Raw genomic sequence first — 27,019 nt, 5'->3', positions numbered from 1 at the left:
GGGAGCTGACCAGGACTGTTTTCATGCGTAAGTACTACGTTATTGTGGGGGAAAAAGTGAAAATAATTAATGGAGAAAGAAGAAAAAAAGCAATAAACAAAAAGAAAATAAAAAGAAGGGGGAAAATTATCTGATCTACAAGATATTTTACTAGAATGTAGAAGAAATGCAAATCAGCAAATAGGTTAGTGATCCGAAATCAAAGTTAAGTCTTTAGAAGTATCTGAACTACAGATGAATGCCAAATTTGCTCCATATTTACAGAATAATGTCATCGACTAGATGCACTAAAACCCTCTTTCTTGTTTAATTAAAAAAGGAAAAACTATCTTCCACAGTTCTAAATACTTCCTCAAAACTGACAACAACAGTCTCTTTATCCAGCAACTTCAATGTCATAGAATACACAGCTCAACACACTGTTAAACTAGCAACTCACAGATCTAAACTCTTAAACCTACAACTACACATAAGTAAGTAGCAGAAATTGGTACAAGTGTTTCTTACTTATTCCAATGCGTCTTTGAATTCCGGTACAAGGATGGAAACATGATGGGTAAAATCTTTGCTGCATTATCACTAATTAAACTCATAATATATTCATTATTCCAGTAGTATAATGCTCGCTCTGCAACCTAAGACAACATGGAAAAAGGAACACTTCTTCAATCTCTTACAGAGCAAATAATTATAACATTTGGCAAGTATAAGGGAAAGGTAAGAAAAGTTGCAAATCAGACTTGGATTTTTTAGTGCTAATGAGAGTCATGGAGCTGATGGAAAGAGAGATGGAAAAACTCTTTTTACCTTGCTAGGGACATGATTCAATCTATAACCCATGATCTCTGAAATTCAAGCAAAGAAATACTTTCCAAAATAACTAGTATTTGTACAACTTGTATTACAAGTAATGAAATGAAAACATTATACTGAAAGGGTTCAGGTACTTCTGAAAACACTGAGTTTTTCAGCTTTTTTCAGGTAGACATAACACTGAAGTGAATCACCCAAAATGAATGCACATATTGCACTCCTGAGAAGAAACAGTAAAACTAATGTTTAATTTGTTTGGATCTCTGCAACTTGACATAGAATTGAAGACTTCTTTGCAACAAATAAAATTCATTATGATGAATAATACATTACAAATCCGCTTTACAAAAATTATGATATCATTGCACACACACTAAATACAGACCTGAAAGTGTGGACTGGACACACATTTGGCTAGCTGTCTGAAGAGAGGTTCCATAACTTTAACAAATTCAGATGGCTCAATAACATCTAAAATTTCTTCTAGTTCATTTAAAAACATGACTTCTTTTGGACTGTGAGTCTTTGGCCAGTATTTCAGCAGTGCCATTACCACCTGTAGAGACACAGATAAAATAATTTCATGATAATTTCACTTTACCATGAACTCAATTACAATGCATTAATAAGTTTGGTGTTTTAAGCAGAACACAAAACTCGTGATTTCTTGTCCCATCTGACAGTAGTAATCAGACATGGTTCAGTGTCACAGAAATAACTGTTAATAGGTCTAAACTTGCTTCTCCAGAAAACAAAATTATATGTCTACAAGACATTCAAAAATAGTTATCAAAAATACTAGAGAGAAAACCTAACATCTAACTTAGTATGATGAAAGTGCCAATTCCCTACTACATTTTCAGGAAAATAACCTGCCACTTAAGTGACAGCAGCTATAAATCTCTACCTTCTTGGGGATGTAATCCAAAACTCAAGCAATTAAGTTCGATCAATATATTTTAACAAAGTATTTATTATAAATGCCTGAAAAACAGGTGACCAACTATTCTAGGTATGTTGCTCTTAAACTTTGATTTGACTATGTTACTATAATCTTAGTCTTAACTTTCTTCATGATAAATAAATTATTTACCCAGCTTGCTTACCTAGCAAACCATGAACACTCAAAACAGCATTCTATTATTTTTAAATATAAAAGCTGTAAGCAATATTTAATATCATCACTGACAAGACAACTCTGAGAAATAAGTGCTTCCTTCACGTATATATTATTTATCATGAAAGCAGACATTATGTCCTCAATGAAGCCTTGGTTAATATACACAGATTTTAAAAAATAAGATGTCAAAATTTTCATGTGACAATTATAAGAGGAAGCAAAGACCAGAATCTTTTGAAGAGGAACTTAGTACTTTGCTGATGTGTTTGCTAACTATTTAAAGAAAGTTGTAATCACATACTAATTTGGGATCAAAAAAGGAAACAAAACTGGTTGCATATTAGTTCTAGATTTCTAGATTCCTACTAGGAAATATGCAACATCCTATCTGATGTCTGGAAAAAAGCTAAGAAAACAAGATCTCATACAGTACAAATGACAGAATGCCTGACATTTGCTATCTTATTAAATATTAAAAGCTCCACCTAGAAGAGAACTCCTGCTCAGGTGCATAGTTTCATTTGTTTCAAGAAATCCAGTTTCCATTTTACAATGGAAATAGTCATAATCTAATAATGTGCACTTTTGTTAGCAGCAGTTGTTTTATTGATCTACTGATTAAACAGATTAGTTCTTACCTACTTGATATTGGGTGTAATGAAGCAAACCACTAGATACTATAGAGTACAGCTAAAATTATTCATCTCTGCAATTATGTGCAGCCAGACCAAAGCCTGATTTTTTGTTGGAAGACATGAACAGGATCTGATTTAAAAGCCTTGCACCAATAGGTATCTGTGTGTCAGAAGTCTCTATTCCATCATAACATCCATCTCTGAAAAGAGCACAGCTCAGGAAAGCTAATTTCTGACTAAACTGCTTCTGGATCCACCATCTCCTATCTGCTCAGCTAGAACAAAATAAGCAGAATAAAATCTGTCTCTTCATAATACCTGTACTATTAATGTTGTTTTAGTTAGTTTTAGATATTCTGAACAACAGCTGGAAAAAACTAAATCTGATAGATCAAAATGGTTAAATATTTGACTCAAATATAAACAATTACAAATAAATACTTTGATCCCCAAACCTCCTTAAACAGTCTACAGATGTAAGGTGTATTAACCCTTCAAAATATGTAATAACAGCAAGATAAACTTACCGGTTCTGTAAGTGTGCTGTCCTTTTCTAAAAACTGAACTACACAGTATGCCAGCTACAGTAAAAGAAAAAGAGTTTTATTAATTCTCACTATGAAACTGAACACATGACTAGCATAAGTCAAGAATAATTTTGAATGCATCAAATAAAATACAAGTTTATTCTGTAATTTAAAAAATTTAAAAATTAAAAACCTATTTGGCAGATAACTTAAAGAGAAGGGTAAAATAGGCTTTAGCAATTTTTTCCACCCTTTGCAAGTCTGTCCTCATCTTTTCCTGTGTTATAATATAGACACACATGACAATGTTTTCTTTTTAGACGTAGTATTTTTCACTTCATCACACTTCATCTTTCCAAATACAGGACTTAAAAATTATGACCGTGTCCTATAGAGTGCTTTCCACTCGCTAACATTTTGGTGTCCCGTGCAGATTTAGTATTTTCTGTTTCATAATCTAAGTTAGATAAAAGTACACCTGTAAATCTTGGGATTTTTTTAATATATCACAACTAATGATAACTATGCCTATCAATGTAAGCTGTAAAAGCACAGTACAACTCAGAAGCCCCCTTTTTTCTGTGTGCTTCTAAAAGGATATACTGAATTAAATAACAATGTCCTTGTAAATTCCCAATTCCTTCCAAAACAGGAAATTCAACAAACTGAATTCAGCTGAATTGATTCATGTAATTTAGAATAAAGAGTTTATAGATGACATTCATTAAAACCATACTTCTCTGCAATCTTTTATGTCCAAAGATTACAGACAAGAAGATAAACAAAAAATCCTGTGCAGATAAATACTAAGAACTCTCACATTAACCAACTACTACATATGTTTCATCTATAAACACTACAGTGCTTTTAAAAAGGCTATTATTGTGTACACACGTGTTTTCTTTTTTATTTTTCTATCAACAAGTCAAGCATTACAGGTACATGGGTTAAGTATTTTCCCCCCAGCTGGTTAGCAAGGAAGTTTTGGAGCTTAGAACTGAATTTACAGCAGACTTACCCAAGTCCCCTAACCTCTTCAAGCAAGCTTACTTAAACAGTAGTATGAAAAACATCAAGTAAAATTTACCTGTGGATGGTAGACACTGAGTGATTTCACTTTGTGCAATGGTAACAAAACCTTCAATAGGAATATTTTGTGCTCTTCTTTTAATGGTAAGGCAAATCCATTAATTATGCTGCCAGGGAAAGAAATTTAAAAATAAAGATCAGTAATTATATGGAAGTTTGCACTAATGTACAGCATATACAAAAATTCTTGCCTTGTTTTCTAGTATTTACAAATGAATAGAATAGTCAAATCAATCTCTGACCATACCTTAAACAAAATCTACAACTTACCTTCCCAGTATTTCCAGTAATTCTGCTATGCCATTGTGATGTTCCGTTTCATAAATAAACCTAAAGAAATGAAATATTTTATTGGTTTACTGCTGAAGAGAGATACAAATCTAATACCAAGATTCCCCATCTATCATTACAGGTAACCTTGACCTCAAATATTTCAGTCACTCAGTAAAAGGAAAGCAGAGACTTAGTGGAAAAGAAACTTTGTGGAAACAAAAATCAGTAGCACACCCAGCTGCTTTCAAGCTTCACACCTGCTTGCTCTTTTCTCCCACATTTAACAAAGCAGCCTACACTCAAGCTTCTCCCAATACTCACATTTTATGCCATTTTAATAATGCAAAACTGAACACAGCAAATAACACTTTAAATATTAAAATAACATGAGAGTATCTGGCATAATTAAACACCATGACTCAACTATTTAGAGCAAATGCAAGCACACGGTGTTCAAACAGTTACTACTTCTGGATGTAAAAAGCTTTTTGGCATTACAGATCTCTGTGCATTCAAAAGGTGTGCAATAAACAAAGGAAGTCACGTTTTCCTGAATCTTCTTTAGACAGAGCACTGGAATTTACTAGGCAGTCACCTTTCAGCCTCCTTCACCCAAGTGTAAATTTATTGACAAAGTTCAATGCATGGCTTCAGGTAATTTGCAGAGTTATAAACATTTACATTTATGAGACAATATTTCCACAAATTTGAAAGCATTTTTTAATTTGAAAATTTGTCATAGGCTGACATATTAAAATCTGCTTTTAATCCAGAATATTTGAAGTGACAGTTTTTAATTCTTAAAGACCCTTTCCATATAATTCAGGATGTAATTCTACACAAAATTAAACACAGTGATATAAAAAGGTTTGGATTGAATTAATAGGCACATATAGGTTTCATAATTAAAAAAAAGTATTTTACTTCAGGGATAAAATAGATTAACACACTATGGAGAAAGAATTAATGTAATTCTGATCAATGACTAAAAGACAAATGAAGGCCACACATTTCTTAGGTAAGCACAGTAATAAACTGACAACTTGAATGTAAAAGTATATGAAAATTAAGCATTTTTAAAGTTGTACACATACTTCAAGAGTTTATCATTTCACACAGCCCAATTCACTAATTCAAGACAAGCTGGAACAATTTCTCCTTGGTGATCATAAACAAGTGCACCAGTTTACATTTGGGTGCAAAATTTTTAAACTTTGAGCCTAAATATTAAACAGCTAAGTGAGTTTTTCTCGAAGTTTGTGGTTGGCTTTTCTTTTTCTCCCACATCTTCGTAGCTGTGCAAGTTATATAATCTCCCATATACATGTCAGATTAAAAACTCTCTCATACAGTTTGTACGAAGTTGATTTAACAACCAGAACTTTCAAAAACTTAGCACCAGAACTATTTGTATTTGAAGACTTTGCTTCCATTATCTCTGAAAGCGAAGTGCAAGAAATGGCAAATAAAAACATTTTTCAGAAGTGCATGTAATGTACTATGATGCTGTTTTACCATCTGCTTAGATATTTGACCAAATTATGTATTTTGGATTTAATTTAATGAAATCAATGGGAAATTTATTAATGAGCAGGGAAAAAAAATCTGCATCTTCAAGATCCACCTGTACTTTTTCCTTGGGATATACTGGCTCTTCACTTGTCCTGTCAAGATTGTCCTGTGAAGTCAACTTCTAGTTGACTGCAAGACAGTACAGGCTAAATAATCATTTTAGAGTAGCTCCTCTGTATCCCTTCCAAAGCTCAGCTGTTGCCATAGGCAGCTCCCTCTACAGCTGGTACAGCTGGGTGACATTCATGATATGGCACTGAGGGCCTGGCAGCTTTTTGCTGCTTTCTTAAAGAGGTACCACCACACATTCATTTTGGGATGGAAACAGTGGCAGAGAAGGAGCAGGATGTAAAACTGATACACAGCATTATTATTTGCAGAAAAGCAAAGAATATCAAAATGAAACAATTCAAACAGGCACCACATTATTGCATTCACACTGGATGTAACAGCAGTAAAAACACACTTCTAAAGACCTTTGGTAATACAGTGGTTTGTACCAGTGATAATACTACAATTCAATATGGGCAACAAACAAATATTTCACAAGAGCTCAACTGCACACGTCAATTCTGAGGAAAGAAGAGGCAGCAGACACGTTCCTTTCAGCAAATTACAGCTCTCTCAGTCATTCAGTTTCAGCCAAATTTCTGCAGCATGAAGAACTACACCTTATGAGGGCATTACTGCAATACAAACACTACTAACCCCCCCCCCCAAAAAAAAGCCTCCCACAAAGATACCAAACCATCCACTACATCATATACTAACTCAAATTTCAGCTGCCAGATGCATGCCACAGGCAAGACTACCCTAATTTAAATCTCCCAGAGTGGTATTAATTATTCTTATATGTAGCAATATTGAGTATAAACATATTAAGAATTTAAAAAATTGCTAGCAGTGTCTTGGAGTGTTTTAATTGCATACCTGATCACATGTACCATAATACAAAGATGTTGACATACCTATAAAATATATTATTTATTTGTTTCCGGATGTAAGCTCTTAAGCCTAAGAATTTTCCATATATTCTGTGTAGAGTTGTTTTAAGAAAATCTCTTTCACGTGGATCTTCACTGTCAAAGAGCTCTAAAAGCTGAAAAGAGGGAAAAAAGATGAACTTTAACTGAATCTAATGCATTGTAAAAATGATTTGGAGCTTGAATTAAAAAAAAATCTTTTTTTACCTCACCTGTAATACAAACTTCTGATCAATATATTTCTTAGCTATATTAGGTTGAAAATCTGGAGATTCTAAAAACCTTAAGAAAAATTCATAAACAAGCTGGAAAAAATAAACAACAAAAAATACAGTATTAGTCTTTTAAACAAGAACCATTTTATAAGCATCACATTACTAAAAATGCTGATTAGTTGCTCAGAGCTGCAAAATGTTTTTAGTTATATTTATCTATATAACACACAGTAAAAGCTTTGCTCTTGCTCTCCTGACAAATTACAAGAACTTGAGGTTATTTAAACTGCAGAAATTCTGCTGAGCTCCATCACTACACTTTACTCAAATGACACACAGTAATCTAATATTTATCATGCCCAGAAGTTCATGTTCTAAGAAGTCTCTGTTCTCCTCTGTTTGTCATGGCACCTCTGAAAGCTAAAGCTGTGCCAGAGCCAGATCAAAGCATTCACAGTGACAAATAGAAGCTCATTTAAAATCTCAGCAGTTACATCTCTACCACAAGAAACAATGAGCCTTTAACCTGTAACAACTGATTTAAAAAAAAATCAGTTTTAATTCAAGAAACACATCTTAAAAGTTACATAGAAAAGTAATTGAGATTTGAGTTTTGAGATTAACACATAACCCAAACAATTTAGAATAGATAAACAATGAATTCAATTTCAAAATTGTGTTATAGACTGTGATGTTTCAGCCTCCATGAAGTACCTGTAGATGAGGCCATGCAGCTTCTAAGGTTGGTTCATCTTCCTCTGGATCAAATTCTGCTCCCGTTGGATTGGAAGATGGTGGTAATGTTCGAAACATATTAACTGCAAACTGAAATTACATGTGCCTTTAAGAACTCTGAAACAACTGAATGACTAAAAAAAGTACTTCCAAGGTGGTTTTGGCTAAGGATTCTTTACATTAGCTATTCTAATTAACACTTGCAAAAATACAAGCTATATAATGCAGTATTTTAAACAGTGAGGAACATTCATACTTTACATAGTTCTAACTTGAAGAACACTTTTCTATGCAGTAAGTACTCTTTGAAGCACAAACTACTGTCAGGATATGTTTTATGAGGATACTGCTGTGATCTCTCTACACACAGACATGTATGTAAGCAAACGTATGTAACATGTTTACTCAAACATTTTTATATATACACACTTAATAGGGCCTTGCAGCAACCTGCAAAAGTGTAAGTCAGAAGTAGAGATGCAAACCAAAGATAACTCACATCTTTTCTTCTCTGTAAAATACTAGTTTCATTTCACATAGCAGCTGCACACATATGAGAACATTTCAAAACCAAATTCCACAACACCACCATCCCCAGTGGTATTTCTCTTAAACCATGTCCATATACCTGACATTTCACACAGCAGGGGAAGAACTACACACCCTCATCCTTTTAATATTCGAATTCTGAAGCCCCTGAAAAACATTTAGCATCCTCAGGGAAGTGGATCAGTATTTTAGTGCTTCCAAGTGCTTGTCTACATACAAGGGCCAAGGAGGATGTGTATGTGCCGTCCTGCCATCTCACATCTGACAGATGGCTGAGCAGACAGTGGGAGGCAGTATCAAACTGCATCAGCTAAATCTGTAAGGCTTACATTATATTCCCATGAGGAAAAAGTCATCCTGATGCTCTGTTTTTCTGCATAATATTCCTTCATTCAAGCAGCTCAGACATAGGTCTGATACACACCAAGACTGACAGATAAGAGTGATTACTACTGCAGAGAATTAAAACTAAAGCTGATATATCTTTATGATCCCCTTTTTAAAAGTATGGACATCAAGTCATTAACCACCTCTGGCCTTTGTTTAAAAAAATGGTGAAAATTTGCAATAACCAGTGGTTTTCCAAGAAAACAAATCCAGGAAGACTAGACTTGAAATTTAAAACTTACTAAGGTTGTTAAACAAATGGAAGAATAACCTTACCTAAAGAATTCTTAAAGTCTCAGGCTCTCACTATAAAAAAGAAACACCTGGGTCATGTCAGGTGTTAGCAACCAAGTTTTGTACTTTGTATTTTTGAAAACAGAAAATAGATTAAAAACCTAGAGAGTATTTTTCCCATGAGAAATGGAACCAGTGAAGCCCAATGTGATCTGTTTTGCATTTTATATCCTTGACCAACAGAATACAAAACTGCTCAAATCAAGCTGCAGGATCTTGCACTGAAAGAACAAACGTGAAACTCTCTTGTTCATTGTCTCTCTTGTCTACCCTACTGAGGTTTAGGAAAATTTACAATGCATTAATATCAGTGAGTCCTTTACCCATTAAATGGCTGATATTTTTTCTAACTTCTCAGTCTTTTGACCAAACAGACAAGACACAATCTGCAAAGCCTGATCTCCTCTAAGGCAAATTTCCCACAGAAGTATAAATAAACACAGCATAACTGAAAAACATTCTCCTCCCCAGGTCCTCCTCCCACCAATAAAATTCCACAAGACCCCCCCCCCCCCCAACTTATGAAATTTAGAGTCTTTATGAACACTGGCCTAGTGTGCCAAAATTCTGTCAGTGCTGCCAGCACTAACAACACTTGACTTCAAAGGACGTAACAGAAGGATGGGAGAACAAAAAGGGAAAAAAAAAACAACCTGCATTTTTATCAGTTCAGGGGCTTTTGCTGTAATGGCAGTCACAAATCCTGCTTTTCTTGAGGCCCATTTTATAGAACATGAGAATATTTTCAAGCAAGTAGACATCAGAGATACTACGCATGTTCTCCTCCCTTCTGCTGAGCAGCCTGAGTAAAGCTTGATGTGAACAGCTCTGAATGAAGAGGCACATAAACTGAAAGTCTGTGCCTTCTGTATTCGTATGAAGAAAGCCAACCTTACAGTTAATAGAAGCAACAAGCAGCACACTTCTATTCACAGCAGTGCCTCTTATTCTAGAGCAAAGACAGAGAACACCACACCTACAATGCCCCTTTGAACACAAAACAATCAAACAAAAAACCAACCAAACCTCAAGCTCACACAGGTATAACTGAGTATGCAGTTTTAATAATGCATGAAAAGTTGCACTGAAAATCATGTCAGTTGCTGAATAAAATTAGATCTGCTCCTATATATGATATCATTTAAAAAGAAGTAGTACTACCCTATGATCTAATGCACAACAGAATATTGCCATAAAGCCCTGCTTTCTGCTAAAGCCAAGCTAAAAAGTAGCATTATTGTTTTCTAAGTAAGAATCTGAAATGGATGCTTTTCATCACAAAACCCTGAATACATCATGTACATTTAGAAAATTTACTCAGACGTGCATTTTGAGAAGAGGTACTTAAATATATTACACCTAGGAAATGGAACTTGTATAACAAGCAGTTAATAAAACATTTCCTTTTTCATCACATCTTTGCTTAGAAATATAAAACAAATTTGAAGGACATATCAGCTGGCTCTTTGAGGAAGAAAGGGAAAATACTCTTGAATCCACTCTGAAAGAGGAACATTAAATCCATTTTAGAAATTAATTTCTCATACCTTTTGAAAAAAAAGACTTAGGCTTAACACTAAATTATTAGCTAAGCCACTAGATGAATATATAGCTTAAAGAGAAGATCTTACTATAATTATATTACTATATACTAATATAGTAATATACTATATATTACTATAACATAACAGGAAACCTAAAGTGAAAAAAAAAAAGCAGAGGGGGGGGTGGATGGACATGACATGTGACATGAGCATTAAGACTATAAAGAAGAATGAGATTAAAAGGTAAGTGTTTATTTTGTCAGAGAGAAAGAATGTTTGAAGCAACGGAAAAGGAAACATTCTTTTATTTCTAGTAAGCAGATAACCTGTGAAATTCATTGCCCTGAGTGATTTGCCTAAATAATAATTTAGTAACACCAAACAGAACTTGGACACACACACATATACAGCATGTACACATGTACATACACAAACAAGTAACCTCCAAGCTGTGAAGTCTGGCAGAATGGCATAGCAAAATCTCAGTTTTCCTGCCAACTCCACGAACTTTCCAAACTGAGAACCATTCTCAAATCTGAATATTTCTTGATCCTCGTAACGTTATTGAAAATGCTATTCCTTACCAATATAATACAGTGGCAGTAGCAGCACATAACTTATCAATGTTTCTTGGAAGAGTTTTAAAGTACATGAAGATTTACATTTATTTTCCTTAAAATTCCCACAATAAATTCAGATTTATGTCAAGAATTTAGCAAATGTACATGAGAATCTACACATACATGCCTGAAGATCGTAACACTACTGGAGAAAATATACAGTTGTTTCAATAAATGACCAAAGGAAAAAAAACCTCTGAATTTAATCTCAAAATACCAGTCCAGGTGCCTTCACTGACATGTCTCTCACAGTGCTGTGTAAAACCCTTGCAAGGAAACTCCATACCCTTCAGACCCTTGCAGACAAAAAGCATTTTAAAGCCACCAAAAGAGTTTTTGAACACTGCATGCTACCAGGAAAACACTGGCAACCAAGACAGCAGCCAAATTCTGCTGCAAGATTTGTTCAACTGAGCAAAGTGCAGACTTGGTGACCATTGGGTACATCTGAAAACAAAGCACACATTCTCCTTAGCCAAATGTACTCTGACCATAACTGTTCGGTGGAAGAAGATAATGCAGGCATAGATAGCACAAGCAATGAACTATGGTCAGTTAAGAACTCTTGCACAGAGAAAGCACCAGTGTCTGACACTGGTTTTCAAGAACTCATCATGAACTCCACTTTACCCAAGGAAAGTCTCAGCAAGCTTATTCTCTTTCATATCTCTCCTTTCAACAGTGTGAAGTACTCTCAAACCAGCAATCAATTAGAAAAAACCCCAGAGATATAAGTAAGTTACCAAAACATGGGAAAAGCCATAATCCCACGTCTCCTCATTAACCATCCTCAATGCTTTTGGTACCTGTTTGACTTCCAGAGTTATGTGTAATCCTCATATACTCAGAAGTTCTCATGAAAATAACAGCTGTCTCAGTAAACACTTATGGCTGATTTAGATAACAGTCTTCATCATAAGCAATGTCCTCCATACTAGAAATCCTTAGAATCTTTGAAGAAGCTTCAAAGTCTGATTTGCAGGAGAATTACTAAATTTGAAGTTTATATTCATGTTAAAGAAGCACTATTTTCTCAACCCACTGAAAATTCAGCCTAAGTTATAGAGCCTTGGGAAACAGCATCCTGTTACACACAGCCAAGAGCTTCTTGTAGGCTTATTAGTTAGGAATTTCAAAATATTCCTTCTGTTCTCAGGGTTTTACAGACAACAGCTACAGACCTCAATCCAACTGCTACTCCAAGCCACTGGTGTCTGCTCACCACCATGATGAGAGCTGAAAGACTCTGCTGTAATTTTGTGGCCTTCTCTGGAGAGGACTTGAAGACAACAGAAAAATAAGCTAAGTCTAGCTAGCCAGGATTTGATTATTGAGAAGCGAGGGACAACGCAGGTCTGAATGGTCACATAACTTGCTCCAGCAGAAACCTCATCTGCCCTCCTGTGTACTTTATTAAGTCTGACTCTCATTCTCACCTCTGAACACAGAATAAAGTCAGTCTCTGGTACTGAACAGGATTACAAGCGTCAAGCTTGCACATGTGATCCTAATTCTAACCTTCCAATTTTTTAAAATTTCAACTTTACAATTTACATGGTTTTTAAACAGTTTTGTATATATATATATATATATATGTGTATATATATATATATATATGTGTGTATATATATATATATGTATATATATATATATATATATATATGTATATATATGCATTCATTTAACTTCCCTCCCTATTTTTATCAATACAAGATTTGGTTTTTACTAACTTTACCCACCATCTAATTCTGCTTCATATATGTATCTAGTTTCTGTCTTACAAAAAAGAAAAATCATCAGTGACAAGAAAATTTCAAAGTCCTGTTATTCTTTTGCAGATCTGCAAACATAGTTGATCTCTTCTGAAGATTTCATCAAAATTTCTTCAGATAAATTGATAGAGCTGAAGAAGCAACACTGAATCATAAAACAGGAACACTTACCATATGTACTACTTCAGGGTAAATAGGTTCTGTAATCACATTGCGATTGTGTGTGATATATTCTACCATTTCACTTAAAGCTGCTCGTTTTACTTCCTTCCACTTTAGGTCACTTAGTGGATCAGAAACAAAGTCAAAAAGTACACAACATTGTCGTAACTTCTGGATAAAAAGCTTTTCTTGATCCGCTGGAGGAACATCTGAAAAGTGAAAATAATGATACAATGTTTAAATTATACTGTAGTGGATTCACTGCCCTCCCCATTTTTACTTTGTGAAACACAGGTATAGAAGTGTTTAAGATTACAAGTAAACTTTCTAAATCTTCATGCGACTTTCAGGAATATCATGTCCCAGAGTATGAGCCCCACTGAAATACTCTGTACATATCAGGATGATTTAAAAAATTGCAACAGTGACGCATAACTTGCCCTTGCTAGAAGCAGACACTGCATGGAAAAATACATACTTGAAGAAATGCCTGCATATGCTTTGTGTTTTGCTTAAGTAATCCCATGAGCCATTAAAATGACAGATATATGTGAGATTACAAATTACACATAGCAAAAACTTCCAGGATCTGGACTTAAATATCTAGGAAATACTAGATAACTGGCCAGAGGTAAAGACAGCAGTACCATGTTTTGACTGCAGCAAAAAGTCATGTCCAATTAAAATGGCCACATGATTACAGCACGAAGCTTAAGAAATGAAATGTGAACACACCACAGAGAGTCTGCCTAAGTTTATACCATAACACATTTTATGTTTCTGCATAATGACTTTTTTATTGTTATAATTGTTATATGCAGTAATAGCATGTTAAAAAATAGGACTAGAGTGAATTTGTGAATAGTTCTGTAATTTACTCCCACTTCTTCCAGTTGACGAGATTTTCTTTTTCCTTAGAGTTATCATAAAATGCTAAGAATTTTCTTACACAAGCAGCAACAGCTACCATCCAAGTATTTCAAGTGGTATTACTGAATACAAGCCCATGTGTATGTACAATCTAACTGAACATGCAGCAGATCTACAGCCCAGTTGTTTAAATACCAGTTGCTCTCCTCTTAGGTGCCTGAAAAACTTCCTATGATAACAAAGCTGGAATCGCTCCTCTCTCTGAAGAGAAGCTGCTTTCCAAAGTATTTTTGATATAATAAACCTGGAAGACTCATTTGGTTTAAAACAGCTGGCAAATTTTTGAAGTTATTTGCGCCTAATTGCTCTGAAGAATAATTCCAGTAATAAAACACTGTATAGTAACAGCCCTGGAGAACATACAGAATAAAAATGTAGCCTCCATGAAAGAAACCACAACGAGTTAGACTTTGGTGTCACCATGGCACCTGAGACAGTGCAGAATTCTAGAAGTAGAAAGAAGGTGCTAGGTAACACGTGTTCCTGTGCAGAGCTTTCTGACAAAGAAACTAAAAATCCTGTCCAGTGCTGTGAATAAATCTACACAACTTTTTATCTGAAAACCCATGCTTTTATTTTAATTAAAAAGCAATGAATAAATTCTCCTGAGAAAATACAAAAGAAGTATGCTGGCTGCATACTGAAAACCAGCCAAATTTATGACCCGAATGTAAAAAGTCTCAGACACACAAAGTGGTTGGAATGGTTACCTTTCCCCCATTAACTGTAAAATGGAAAACGGTTCAACCTGAAGCATAACAACAGTTACACTTAGGGATACTGTGCTATGAATGCATACTTGACAAAATCCAAAACCTAAATACACACTATAATTACACAAGTAATGGACATACAATTACAGTGATTTCAGTATACTAACCTTAAAGAGAGGAAGCATGAAAGATGTAATTACCACTAATAGTGAAAGTTAAAGACTGACAACTAAGAAGATCAAGAAACACCCTCAACTAGGCAAGCCACCTCCTTTGCCATTTATTCTGAGGTGGCTGAACTATTTTAAGCCAAGCCACTCAGTCATCCTCATTATTTGAGAGATCCTCTTTATACAGACTGAGAACCACACATATTTCTAATGAACTGTGTTTCATTTATTTGTGTGAGACATAACTGCCTCCTTAAGGAGTATTCATCCACAGCTTTCAAGTGTCTGGACCTCACATCTCTTCTAGCACTTTGTCTGAAGTAGTTGCCTTGAAATCAGGATCATCCCAACTTTTAACTTCTGAAAGGATGATTTCAGCATGATACCAAGCAGAAGGTGGTTAAGAAGACGATTTGAGTAGCCCACAATTTTTGTGCAGAGCATGTGTGCACACCTGCAGAGCAGCTCTGGGACACCCAATAAGTAATTTATCCTCAAACATTTGCCAGGGACTATCTGGTTATGTTCTTTCAGTTACCTGCATGCCGATTTCTAAATCACCTTCCAGTTTAATTAAGCGATAACCCCTCACTTCCATTTGCTTAATTAACTGGCATATTTGAAGAAAATGCCATTAGGGAAAAAATTCCCTACTTGTGCAACTCTGGTGCTCCAATCCCTGATGACTGTGGGAAGGTTATAATTATTCAGAAGCTACTCCTTAAAATTACACCAGAACTGATACTTAGAGCTACTCACTGAGCAAAGTTCTTTTAAAAAAACCCCAACCACGATCACTCCCAATCAAACCAAACCAAAACCCCATATATTCTACTCTCCTTCCCCAACTGGCAGCAACGGTTTACGTAATTTTCACAGGACTTGCTTCTGAACAGTAGCAGTAGAATAATCCTTTTTATTCACTCCAAACACTTATCCCTGTCAGTACTCATATCTTAAATGAGTGCTATTTTTGCTCTTCTACTGAAACAGGAGTACAGTTTGTTGTAATCCCAAAGAAGGTCATTCTTATATTTGGATTGAATGTCCATCAGTTTCTGACACAGCTTTACAGAAATTTGTTATGGCATATTTTATGCCTAAGCCTGCATCATTTATCCTACAGTCCTTTTTGTAAGAGAGAAATATACACTGGAAGAAGTATCAAAAGATGATAGGTATTATGAGAGCAAGGTATGTCTCTGGGACAGAGGGATCTGCTTTTTGTCTCGTTTGGGCTGTACGGAGGTTTTTTCCTTACAATCACAGGGTAACTGTTGGATCAAGTTATACAACCTACAGATATGCAAGCTCTGCCCCTCCTGTTTTAACAGTATCAATACAGAAACAGCTATTCGGTATAAAATTTTCAACATCATCTTACCCTGTTGCCTTGCCAGATTTTCTGTATACTGATGAATATAAAATAAGATACTTTCCACTTTATAACTGATAGTAGCTTTGCTTTTATTATCAGATTAACTAGACGAATATCTCACTCAAAGGCACCACTTCCAGTCTGTATTTCCTTTCAAAATAGCCAGGTAAAGATCAGAGGTACTCACCTATCAAGTGCCTTAGCAGAACACAAATAATTGGCTGGAAAAGTTTAAATTCAAACACTGAACTCTGTAAGGGAACAGATTCTTTGGAAGCTTCAGGCATGTCTTCAGTAATTCCTACTGTGTGAGTTCACTGCAAACAGGCTTCACACTGGTAGCTGTCCTCGACCTCACGTGTTTCTCAGCCAGGATGTGGTACTGGTCTGCACCCAGGAGCTACCACCCCCACCCTTTCTTTTGTAATGTACAGACCAGCTAAAGAACTAAACATGTGAATATTCTAACAAATCAAGATGTCTTCATATTAAAACAAAATTTTCCTGGTTTTTAAGAAAATTAGCTAAAAAAAAACCAAAACAACAAAACCCAACAGAAAACACTGAAGTTTGTGTTTTCAGTACCTGAGCTTATGTTCAGTATTCTGACACACAAATATTTCTGCTGTGCAGGACTGTAGAGATCTTACTGTTTTCTCAATTATATTTTTTATGTTCCTTCAAATCTAAAAGCTTTATTTTTAGTTATGTATTGTAACTGTGACATCACTGGGCACTGATGACAGATCCATCCCCTACCTTTTTCATTGAAGCCCATTTTTCTGTGACAGCAGTGTAATATAACAGCTGCTGAAAGGAGGACAAAAGGCAAAGCAGGGTAAGGGGGTGACCCAGAGATGTCACATGAAACAGCTGATTTCTAGCACAGATTGAAACCGAAAGAGGGTTGAATTTCAAGTTTTAGGTCATATTCTGACACAGAGAAGAGCTGATACAATTCCTACCTCAAAAGACAATTTGCGGTCAGTAAAACACACGTTACCTCATTTTAAAAACAGAAAACAACAGATATGGTTGCCAATTTACAAAAAAAATACATTCAGAACACAAAATTAATTTCAGTTTTGTGAATACTTTTTTACTCTCTATATAAAAGCTTTGTAGAGGTAGAAGATTTGGTTGGCTGACAGGTCCCTATATCATTGAAAGAGAAGTAGCTCCTTTTTCTTAGAAGGTCACAGAAAAAAAGACAAACTAAACATCATATTCTGAAAGTAACTGCTTCTTTAATTCACTGGTGTAGAGCAAAAGCCCAAGCATGTAGATGATGCCTGCTTGCAAGGAGACAAAACATCTCATGAAACGTGAAGGGCTAGAATTGTTAATGATTTGGAAAAACAATATTTAATTGTCAAGGAGAGTGCTACCCACAGGATATCCCTAAATTTTTTGGTCACATGGTCCCTTCTGCTAGTCAAAACTATTAGTGCATTTTAAATTTGATGTTCATTGGCAAAAAAGCAGCATTATTGAAGCCTTGTAAGATGTCCTATAGAGTTGTACTTCAACAAGGGGACTCTAGTATCCTGCAATGTTCTCTTAAAACACTTCAGTTGACAATACCATGGCAGCATTTTTACAAAGAATAGAGTTCAGTGCCTTGAGTAAAGAAATGGAAATTGCCAGACACAAAGGCATGGAAAGGAAAACATCATCTGTCAAAACACTGATTTACCAAAACTAATACTCTTTCCAAAACTAGGGATCACGTCCTTAAAAATGAGAAGAATTAGAAAAAAAAAATAGAATATTACAAAAGCTGAACCAACATTTGATAAAATTCCCTTTAAAATATTTACCTTATTTTGAAGTTGTATAACTACCATCCTAATTCAAAGCAAGAAACACTGTTCTTGAATGATTTTTATTGCACTTCTATTATGTGACCAACTATTTACAGTTTTTAGTGATTTTACTGAAATCATGATGACACTAATTAAAGACAACAGTCTCCCATTAACAGAATTATATCCTAACACATGATATTGGAAATAAGTGGGTGGCACACGGAAGAAAACTTCCAATTCATGCACGGAAAAATTTAATTAAAGCTATTTCTTCTAGCAGCATATAAAAATAAACTCAAGGAATACCAGAAAGTACTAAAATTACACACAATACATTTTATACTATAACTAGCAACTAATAGTGGGAGTTTGGCTGCAGATAACTCAAAGCAGGCAAGATGTTGTATGGATACACTGTACTAACAAATACATACAAGACACTGCTGTTTATGTTGTTTTATTTATTGACCCTGCAGAAACATTTCTTTGCCAAAAGAAATACTTAAAACAAGAAAAATGACCACAATTACCAAAAAGCCACAGGAATACTCATGGAAAAACAGAGTGCTAGTACTAAGCTCAAGACAGCACCGCATATAAACATTTTAAGTGGCACAGAAGAGGAACTAATTTCTATTCTTTATCTCACTATTGAAGATAAAGGGATGCACATGTCAGTGTTGTAAAGCGTCATAAAGAATACAGGCTTAATCTAAAAGAATTGAACTGTAAGTTTGAGGTCCTTCTCCAGCTACCACGTATGAGACCTGTAAACATTCCTGGTTTTTTTTTTTTAAACACTTCAGACATTTCCCATCAGAAACAGGACACTGAAAAGCAGATAGTCTTTGTCTCATCTATAAGCTCATGACTCCCAAACAACTCTTGATCAGTAATTAAAAATATTTTACAGGCACTAGGAGCTTCTGTAAGGATTACCAGAAAACACTTAACTACTCCAACCAGCTATTACCAAAGTAAAGCTGTTTTGTTCAAGGCCAGCTAGAAGGTGAGCTGAGAAGAGCAAGCAGGTGCACAAGGGAAGCTTCCAGTCTCAGGCAGTGCTTGGACAGTGAACTGAAACTTCCAAAGTGTGTCCTTCATTGGCATCAGCTGCCCTGCTGCAGCCCTGTGATGTTCAGCACCTATGCATGTCACCAGAGACAGGGGAATGACAACTAGCTGCAATCACAGGCTGATGTCCACTCTTCTGCATTCAAGGAACTGAGCTGCTGCCAGAAATGCCATTTGGCTGTTCTTCAGATAACAGAAATTAATAACTGGAAAAAACCCTGCCTTTCATTTCCCTGTATTTGAAGAAATTACACTGTTCCTATCTGCCACTGTTACACATTTTCACCCGAAAAGCTGACACCCAAAATGTGATAGACACACAAAATATAATTACTTCCCTAAATAATGATAAAAAATAAGGTTTAAAAACAATATTTAAAATTATAAATATGTGGCACATTTTCTATCTAAATTTCAAAAGCAAGCATCTTTTATTTCATTTTCAAGTAGTTCAATTTTTGGACACTCAGATACTCCATTTTATTTAAAGATATCTTCTTTCCACCAAACAAGTTCTGTTTAGTAATAAGCATTCAAACTTTATATTTTAATAAAGCAACAGCACTGATATTGTTTCTATGCCAATCTGCAGCCTGGATCAAGCTGTAACTCCACTTACAATGAAAAAGTTATTTCACCTGTGACAGGTTGTGTATGAAAGTAGTCTGAGTCAGACCCCATCAGCTCTGGGGTCCCTGACACAGGAAGAACAGGGACCTGATGGAGTGAGTCCAGAGAAGGGATGAAGATGCTCAGAGGGCTGGAGCAGCTCATCTGTGAAAACAGGCTGTGGGAGCTGGGGCTCTTCTGCACATAGAGTAGTCTGGGGAGAGCTTATAGCACCTTCCAGTATGTAAAGGGGCTACAGGGGAGCTGGAGAGGGACTTTGTACAAGGGAATGGAGTGATAGGACAAGGGGTAATGGCTTTAAACTGACAGAGGGCAGGTTTGGTGTAGTAGACATTAGTAACCAGTCTGAGCAACCCAGTCTGGTGGAAGGCATCCCAACCCATGGCAGAGGGGTTGGAACTGGATGTTCTCTAAGGTCCCTTCCAATCAAAACCATTTTATGATACAGAAGTGGGGAGGGGAAGGCAAGAGCAACATGTTGGAATTCATTAAGGTACATAGCACTTAAGAATTTTGGTTTCTACATAAAGAAATCTCTTGGTTAAATTTTCATTCAAAAGAGCGGCTTTTCATTTGATTATAAGGCTTTTAAAGTAATATATTTTTTCATGTAATGAAAAAAGGCTGTTAGAATCAAATAAGCTATTACCAGACTAATTAAATAGCAATTGAAAAAAAGAAAGAGAGAAAAAAAAAAAGACAAGACTTCAAGAATCCTACAGTTTAAAGAAGCCTGAAAGGAATGGGAAGCACATTTTGTCAGTCCCAGAGTGAAGCTCAAAGCAGGTGCTTTACAACACTAATCCCCTCTGAAATCTCCAGTCATTGGGGAATCCAGCACTGGTGGCAGCTACCTCCTAACTGAGATTACACTGTGGTTTTGAGGATAGAGGAACTAAGTAATGACATTTAACTGTCAAAGATTTAAAATGTGAGATTTTAAGGACTGATTAATAACAAAATAGGAAAAAAGTCTGCTGTCATTTTAAACTATTTGGCATAATTTTTACATACTAAACAACCTGAGGCACTGAAATTACTGCCAGTAACTTTATTCCAGGTGTAAGTCATAAGTCTAATGATGATAAGGGTGGATCAACAGTGAATAATATGCATGCCACATTATCTAACGACTTTTCCAAAGCACACCAACGCCACTCTGAACCAAGCCCTTGCTTTACAAAGAGTTTTATCAGAAGTCAACTGTTTTATTAGAAGCTATGTGAAATTTTTAAAAACCTTAAGAGGATATTTGTAATATGGTTAAGAGAAATAAGAATTTTTACACTATATTAAAACATTTAAAAACAGAAAGTGAAAAGTAAAACCAATAACTGCATAAATATTTTAAAGGCAATGTAGCACAAAGAGGAAAACAGGAATGCTTATACAGGAAATGACATGTGAAACAAGCCGAAATGGCCTTGAGCTAATGAAATGGAAATTCTACCTGAAAATTAGGGAGAAAAATGGCAAAGAGGATAATCAAGCAGACAGTGGAAGAAAAGAAGTGCCTTAACAGGGAAGGAAAGAACTCTTAGTAAAGCTTTTTGGCACACATACAGTTAATATGACAGCAAATCTCACTTTTAAACACAAAACACTAAGAGAAAACCCCTCCATTTCGAAGCCACTAGACTGTACTTGAATCCACTCTCAAGTTACCCAATATCTTCAAATGTGCTCGAAAACTTTAAAATCATTTTTAAATATATGTAACAGTCTCTCTGACAAAAAGAAGCACTACTGTTGTGAGACAAGACCTCAACTATATTTGGTAACATAACTGAAGTGTGTGGTGTAAGTCAGAAGAAGATTTGTATTAAGTAAACTGAAGAAACACATAAAACTGAATCAACTCTGCCGCTCTGGACACTTGGATTAAGTAAGTATCAGGTAATCAAGCCTACCCACTTGCTGTAAGCAAACACACTGTTTCCTGAAACACACCCAAGCTCCACACACCAACCCCTAATTTTAGTCAGATACTGTTCTGAGTCTGAGTAACTTGTCAGTCAATAGTACCTGTCACACATCCATGATAAATACAATTCAAAGAACACTCAACTGCCAAAATGTAAAACAACTTAGTTCCTTCTCCAGAGCCTGTCAGACTGCCTCCCCCTCACCTCACTCCCTGTACATATGCTAAACCTGGGGGCTGCTGCTGAATGCCAAAATTGGTGAATTTAACGATGACACTTAGAATAATCATTAACAGATATCACAAGCTAGGTCTTGTGTAGGATTAGAAATAGATTACACAACAGATCACAAAGCAAGAAGAGAAGCCCCCCCAGCTTTTCTGTGATCCAACTTGATGTGTTTCACACTCCAATGCAACCTAAACCAAATACCCAGTCCCCATGAAGGAAACTCTGGTTAAGCTGTAAGCACATCCTTCCTTGTCTGAATCAAACATTTATTTTTAAATTAACAAAAACTTCCATAAACCTTCCTTGAGGACAACCCTGATTTAGTCTTCTAAATTCTCCACTCCATTTAAAATTAGAAAGAGGAAGGGTAAGTAAGTCTTTTTTCACAGGAAGAGCTTGAACAGCACAGGTCACACTGAGCCTGAGATGCAAACTAAGGTCCAGAATGGCTGATCAACGTCTAAGTCATCTCAAATTGTCACACATCATAACAAGATATGCAAAAGCGTTTTCACCAGAAATCAACTGAGCTTTTGTGGTTTTCCTGAGAGCAATTTCTTAATAGACTTCAGTAGACTGCAAGCCTATCTCTAGTACAGGGTGTTTTTTTGGTATGTATTTTGGTTTTTTTTTTTTTTTTGGGGGGGGGTGGGAGGGTGGTAGGGTTTTTGTTTGGTCGATTTGTTTTTTTTCTTGTTTGACTGTTTAGGGGTCTTTTGTATGTTTTTTTTTGTCTGTTTGGGTTTTTGTTTTGGTTTGGTTTTTTGTATCCACTGGAAAAAAAAATTCCAATCCAGTGCATAGCTTTCCTCATTTTCTGGAATGAGCAACCCTTTCTTAGTCCCACATCCTGTGAAACTTAGCTTGTAGGAGGTGATACAAGTAAAAGAAATGATCAAGCAGCACAGAAACAATGATCTGGTAAGAAAATAAAGAAATATATTTAGAACTAGGTCAGTAAATTGCTTAGCAGTCAACGCTGGCCATGTTAAATGCTAAGAGCAATTATAAGCAGTTCTCTGTTAGGAAATAAAAATTACTTTCTAGCAATGAAAATTTTGACTCAAAATAAGTAGAAAGCCAACTACGATGGCCATTTAAAAATACATGCTTTCAACATCTAAGAAGATTGAGGATACAATATACCTGCATGATTGTCAAGAATTAAGCACATAATGATTTCCCATTTAACCCAAAAATTATTCCTGCATAATCCAACAGTATTTTCCTCATATCACATTTGTCTGAAAACATACATGTCTGCTTTAACAGATGTCTTCAGTCTCCGGTCAAACTAATCTCCAGTCTCACAAAGGAGTTCTAGCAAGAACTGAAAATGTAACTATTAGCAAAGTGTCCCTATTGCTTAGCTGCCAGAAAAGCTGACATTCTGCTGATCATTTCCACTCCTCTCACACAGGAGAAAGAGCGAACTGCAGTATGGAATACATTTAAATTGGAGCCTCCAAGGTATCTGTAAATTCAGAGGGCACAAACAAGTTAACTGCCTGTATTAGCTATGAATCCAAGACTGACTCCCTACTACATGTCCAGAAGTCCTGGACACGTAAAGACATCTGACTCCCAACACATTTTTCAAAATATTCATTATTCTCTTTACATTTTCCCTTTTTAACAGGAGATTTAATGCGCAATGAAAACAACTTGTTCTAATTTCTTCCATTTAACTACAAGCTTTGAAATGCTTTGTTCCTGATACATTAATGATTACCGAGTTTCCAACAATATGAAGAAAAGTTATGCAGTGAAATATATGCTCAAAATTTTGCTTTTGAGAGGATGTGCAATATTCTGATTTGAAAGCCATAAAAATCTTTTTGTACTGGAACAAGAACAAATTAGTTTTTAGTGCATACAAACAACTTTAAGACAGTCCTCAAAAAACCTCTGTGGATCAGTTTTTGGATTTTAAGGCACTTTATACAGATTAGATTGAACAGGAGCAAGAAGTATAAAAAAACCTATTCTGGGAATAGGTTGGAAGAAAGGTTCCATTGTTACAACTAGTTTGTCTGAAAAATTTTTTTGAAGAAAAACATATTACACCCAAAGAATACACATCACATTGGTTTTTTGTAGGCTTTGATAATTTTGTTCAAGTTTTCTTTCCAACATGACTTGAATGAACACAGGACACCTTTGAAACATCACAGACACTGTTATACATTCACTTTAAATATAAAAGTAGTAACAGAATTTGGTTCTAGAGGCTGTGTGAAGCCACACAACTGGCAGATTTAATCCAAAATGCAAATTAAAAACCTTCCATAAAAATCTTTAAAATGAAGAAGTGCTTCAAATGGGTAGGCTTCTACAATCAGAAAAGTCCCAAATGAACACTTTTAAAATTAGTTTTTAAATTTTACACTTCATGTATAATTTTTCTTCATGAAATTCAGATCGTTATCAGTAACAAGAGCAATTATGAAAATTGACACAGAACTGTCACTTCCACTACTGATAACAAGGCAGAGTCAGATCCCACCCCTAAGTTTAACTATACTTTTATTAAAGAAAACTGAATTGGCAAGTTATAGCAGAAATGGTACCACATGGTTTGTATGCACATTATGTGGAATTGATTAAAGGATGTGCAGATGTTGCTTTAAAACATCATGCACTCCAAGTGCCATGTATCTCAGTTTTATCACTTTAGACAGGGTGGTGCACACAGACGGCAGCTCTGTGAGGCTGCTAAGATTTTACTTTACCTGTATGAGGTGTCCACTCCAGAACAAAGGTTAGAACACAAAAGCCACCTCCCCCAGATGAACATCTTGCCTACATATGATGCAAATGACCCTGTATCTATTAAATATTGCTGGTGCTCACTTAATCTGTGTGGTTTACAGTGCAGTTTTAGTAGCTAATTATTTGATAGCACATGGAATTAATTTTACAGAAGTCTCAATTATTTATTAGAAGCTTCAAATAGAAATGGAAATTCAAATTTTCCACAGAAACAAATGATATTTAATTTTTACCTTAAAATGTATTTCATAGCAACCATCACAAAACAGTATGAATAAAAATTTGAGGGCATCCATTTTTGCTTCCTTGAAAGGGCATGCACGTTACTCCATGAGTCAGTAAAAGTAATGTAAAAATTCCAGCTGACTACCTTCTCACAATTTCATGGCATTTTTAGCTCAACAAAACATCCCCTCTAGAGACATTTTACAGTCATGCCCTCAGATATTTTACATCCAGTGTGAACACTTAACATCCTCACTGTTTCCAGCAGGAGAACCTGTACATGCACTCTTCATAGTGGCAAGAGGTCTATATGAAGGTAAAAACAACCCAAAAAGTCAAGAAAGGAGTGACAGAGAACAAAGAGTAAAGGCAGTAGCAAGGTAAAATACACTCTCTGACAGAGAGTGCTCCATGGTAAGTGGAGAGTTAATAACCATGTTAAAGGCAGCAGGAATAATAACTAAATAACCTCCTTTAAACCTGCTTTTGGTCAAATATTAAAAACACTCTGCATGAGTTTCTTTGGTAGATACATTAAAAAACAATCGGCCTATGTCTGGCAATGTCTGAACGTCCTTCCAAAATATCTAACAAAACAGTTTAAGATATAATGCAACAACAGAGCCATGTGTACCAATATCAGTCCTTTGATAAGTCAGGTGATTATCTAATACTAACATATGAAACTTTTCATAATTTGATATATACAAATACGTTCATTAAGAACAGAAATGCTGCTTGTCCTTGAGGAAGATGGCCTTGGTTCTACTTTTTGAGGCAACACTTTTAGAAAGGAACAGTGGATGGGTTTCAAAGCTAACAATTAAGTGTACAAGTCACTAAGCAATGTTAAAGAGCAGCAGGCACAGAATTTTCTAGGAGAAATTGGAAACTTTTGGCAAGATGGATGACTATGAACTCCAGGAGTCAGACCATGTACCAATGGAGTAGGTGGCTTGGCAGGAACATAACAGCCCAAACACAAGGTTGATACCTGTTCTCATCCTTTCAAGTTACCAAACTGTAATTGGCTAATGGGTGAGAAAAGGGAAGAACAAGCATTTTCACCTCCTTTAAATCTCAGCTGAGGTTTATCCATTAGATGAAAATCCAAAAACAACTATGGCCCACAAGCAGGATAGAAGGTGCATGCTGACCATGGGAAATTCCATTTATTGGACTGGAAAGACTAAAAAAAAGTTTTGAAGGTCTTTTGCATGGAAATATTTCCAGAAAGGTACAAACAAGCCTTCAATTTTAAAATTTAAATCCACTCAGAGAAATAACACAGTTCATCAATATTATGGAAGTATCTCAGAAGAAAATTAAGATGTCTCCTCTATACACCTTTCCTCCCAGGAAGACTTTGCTCACTTCTTACAACAAAGAGTGACTGTACTTTAAATATTGACTGCATTTAAATGTGCTAAAGAATTAAAGAAAATTAAGATTTATATAAACATACGTGCTCAGACCGAATAAGTTCACCATCCATAAAATACCTACTTATGTGGATGGTGCAAGATGCATTCAAAGGTGAAGATTATAGTTACACAGAAAATACAGAAGGAATAAACCAGATTCATTTTCTGCTGCAGAATATACTAAGAATATACTATATCATAAAATGTGACTTTGAGATTTTCAGGTATGCTTTTATAATCAGAATAGGCTAGTTTCAGAGTATAATAAAATATTACTACCCCCAAAAAGGCAAACTCAGCACATACAAAGGAAATTATGCTTGAAATGCATCAAGTCCTTGGAAAGTATTAGAAATTTGGTAAGTGACAATTATCCTGGGATTTTTGTATTTTCAACATAATGTTGTTATAATGCAGGAAGATTACTACAAACATGTTGTAAGGATGTG

The 27,019-nt window shown here is 35.5% G+C and overlaps 1 protein-coding gene across 4 annotated transcripts in view; it reads right to left on the bottom strand.

The window, feature by feature from the left end:
- The window catches only part of PPP2R5C (protein phosphatase 2 regulatory subunit B'gamma), a 71,165-nt gene that overhangs the window by 8,895 nt on the left and 35,251 nt on the right, over positions 1–27,019 (bottom strand). For all 4 annotated transcript variants that reach the window (XM_038137339.1, XM_038137342.1, XM_038137341.1 and 1 more), the window contains 9 exons: positions 13,300–13,499; positions 7,942–8,052; positions 7,225–7,317; positions 6,998–7,128; positions 4,455–4,514; positions 4,183–4,291; positions 3,096–3,149; positions 1,199–1,369; positions 508–635 (listed from right to left, as the gene is read on the bottom strand). In XM_038137339.1, the coding sequence (XP_037993267.1) occupies positions 508–635; positions 1,199–1,369; positions 3,096–3,149; positions 4,183–4,291; positions 4,455–4,514; positions 6,998–7,128; positions 7,225–7,317; positions 7,942–8,052; positions 13,300–13,499 (1,057 nt within the window). The remainder of the gene's footprint in view (positions 1–507; positions 636–1,198; positions 1,370–3,095; positions 3,150–4,182; positions 4,292–4,454; positions 4,515–6,997; positions 7,129–7,224; positions 7,318–7,941; positions 8,053–13,299; positions 13,500–27,019) is intronic.

The sequence above is a fragment of the Motacilla alba genome, chromosome 5 (assembly GCF_015832195.1).
Source record: "Motacilla alba alba isolate MOTALB_02 chromosome 5, Motacilla_alba_V1.0_pri, whole genome shotgun sequence".
NCBI classification, from domain to species: Eukaryota; Metazoa; Chordata; class Aves; order Passeriformes; family Motacillidae; genus Motacilla; species Motacilla alba.
The sequence above is the reverse complement of the archived record's forward strand: the minus strand, read 5'-3'. Positions and strand labels throughout refer to the sequence as shown.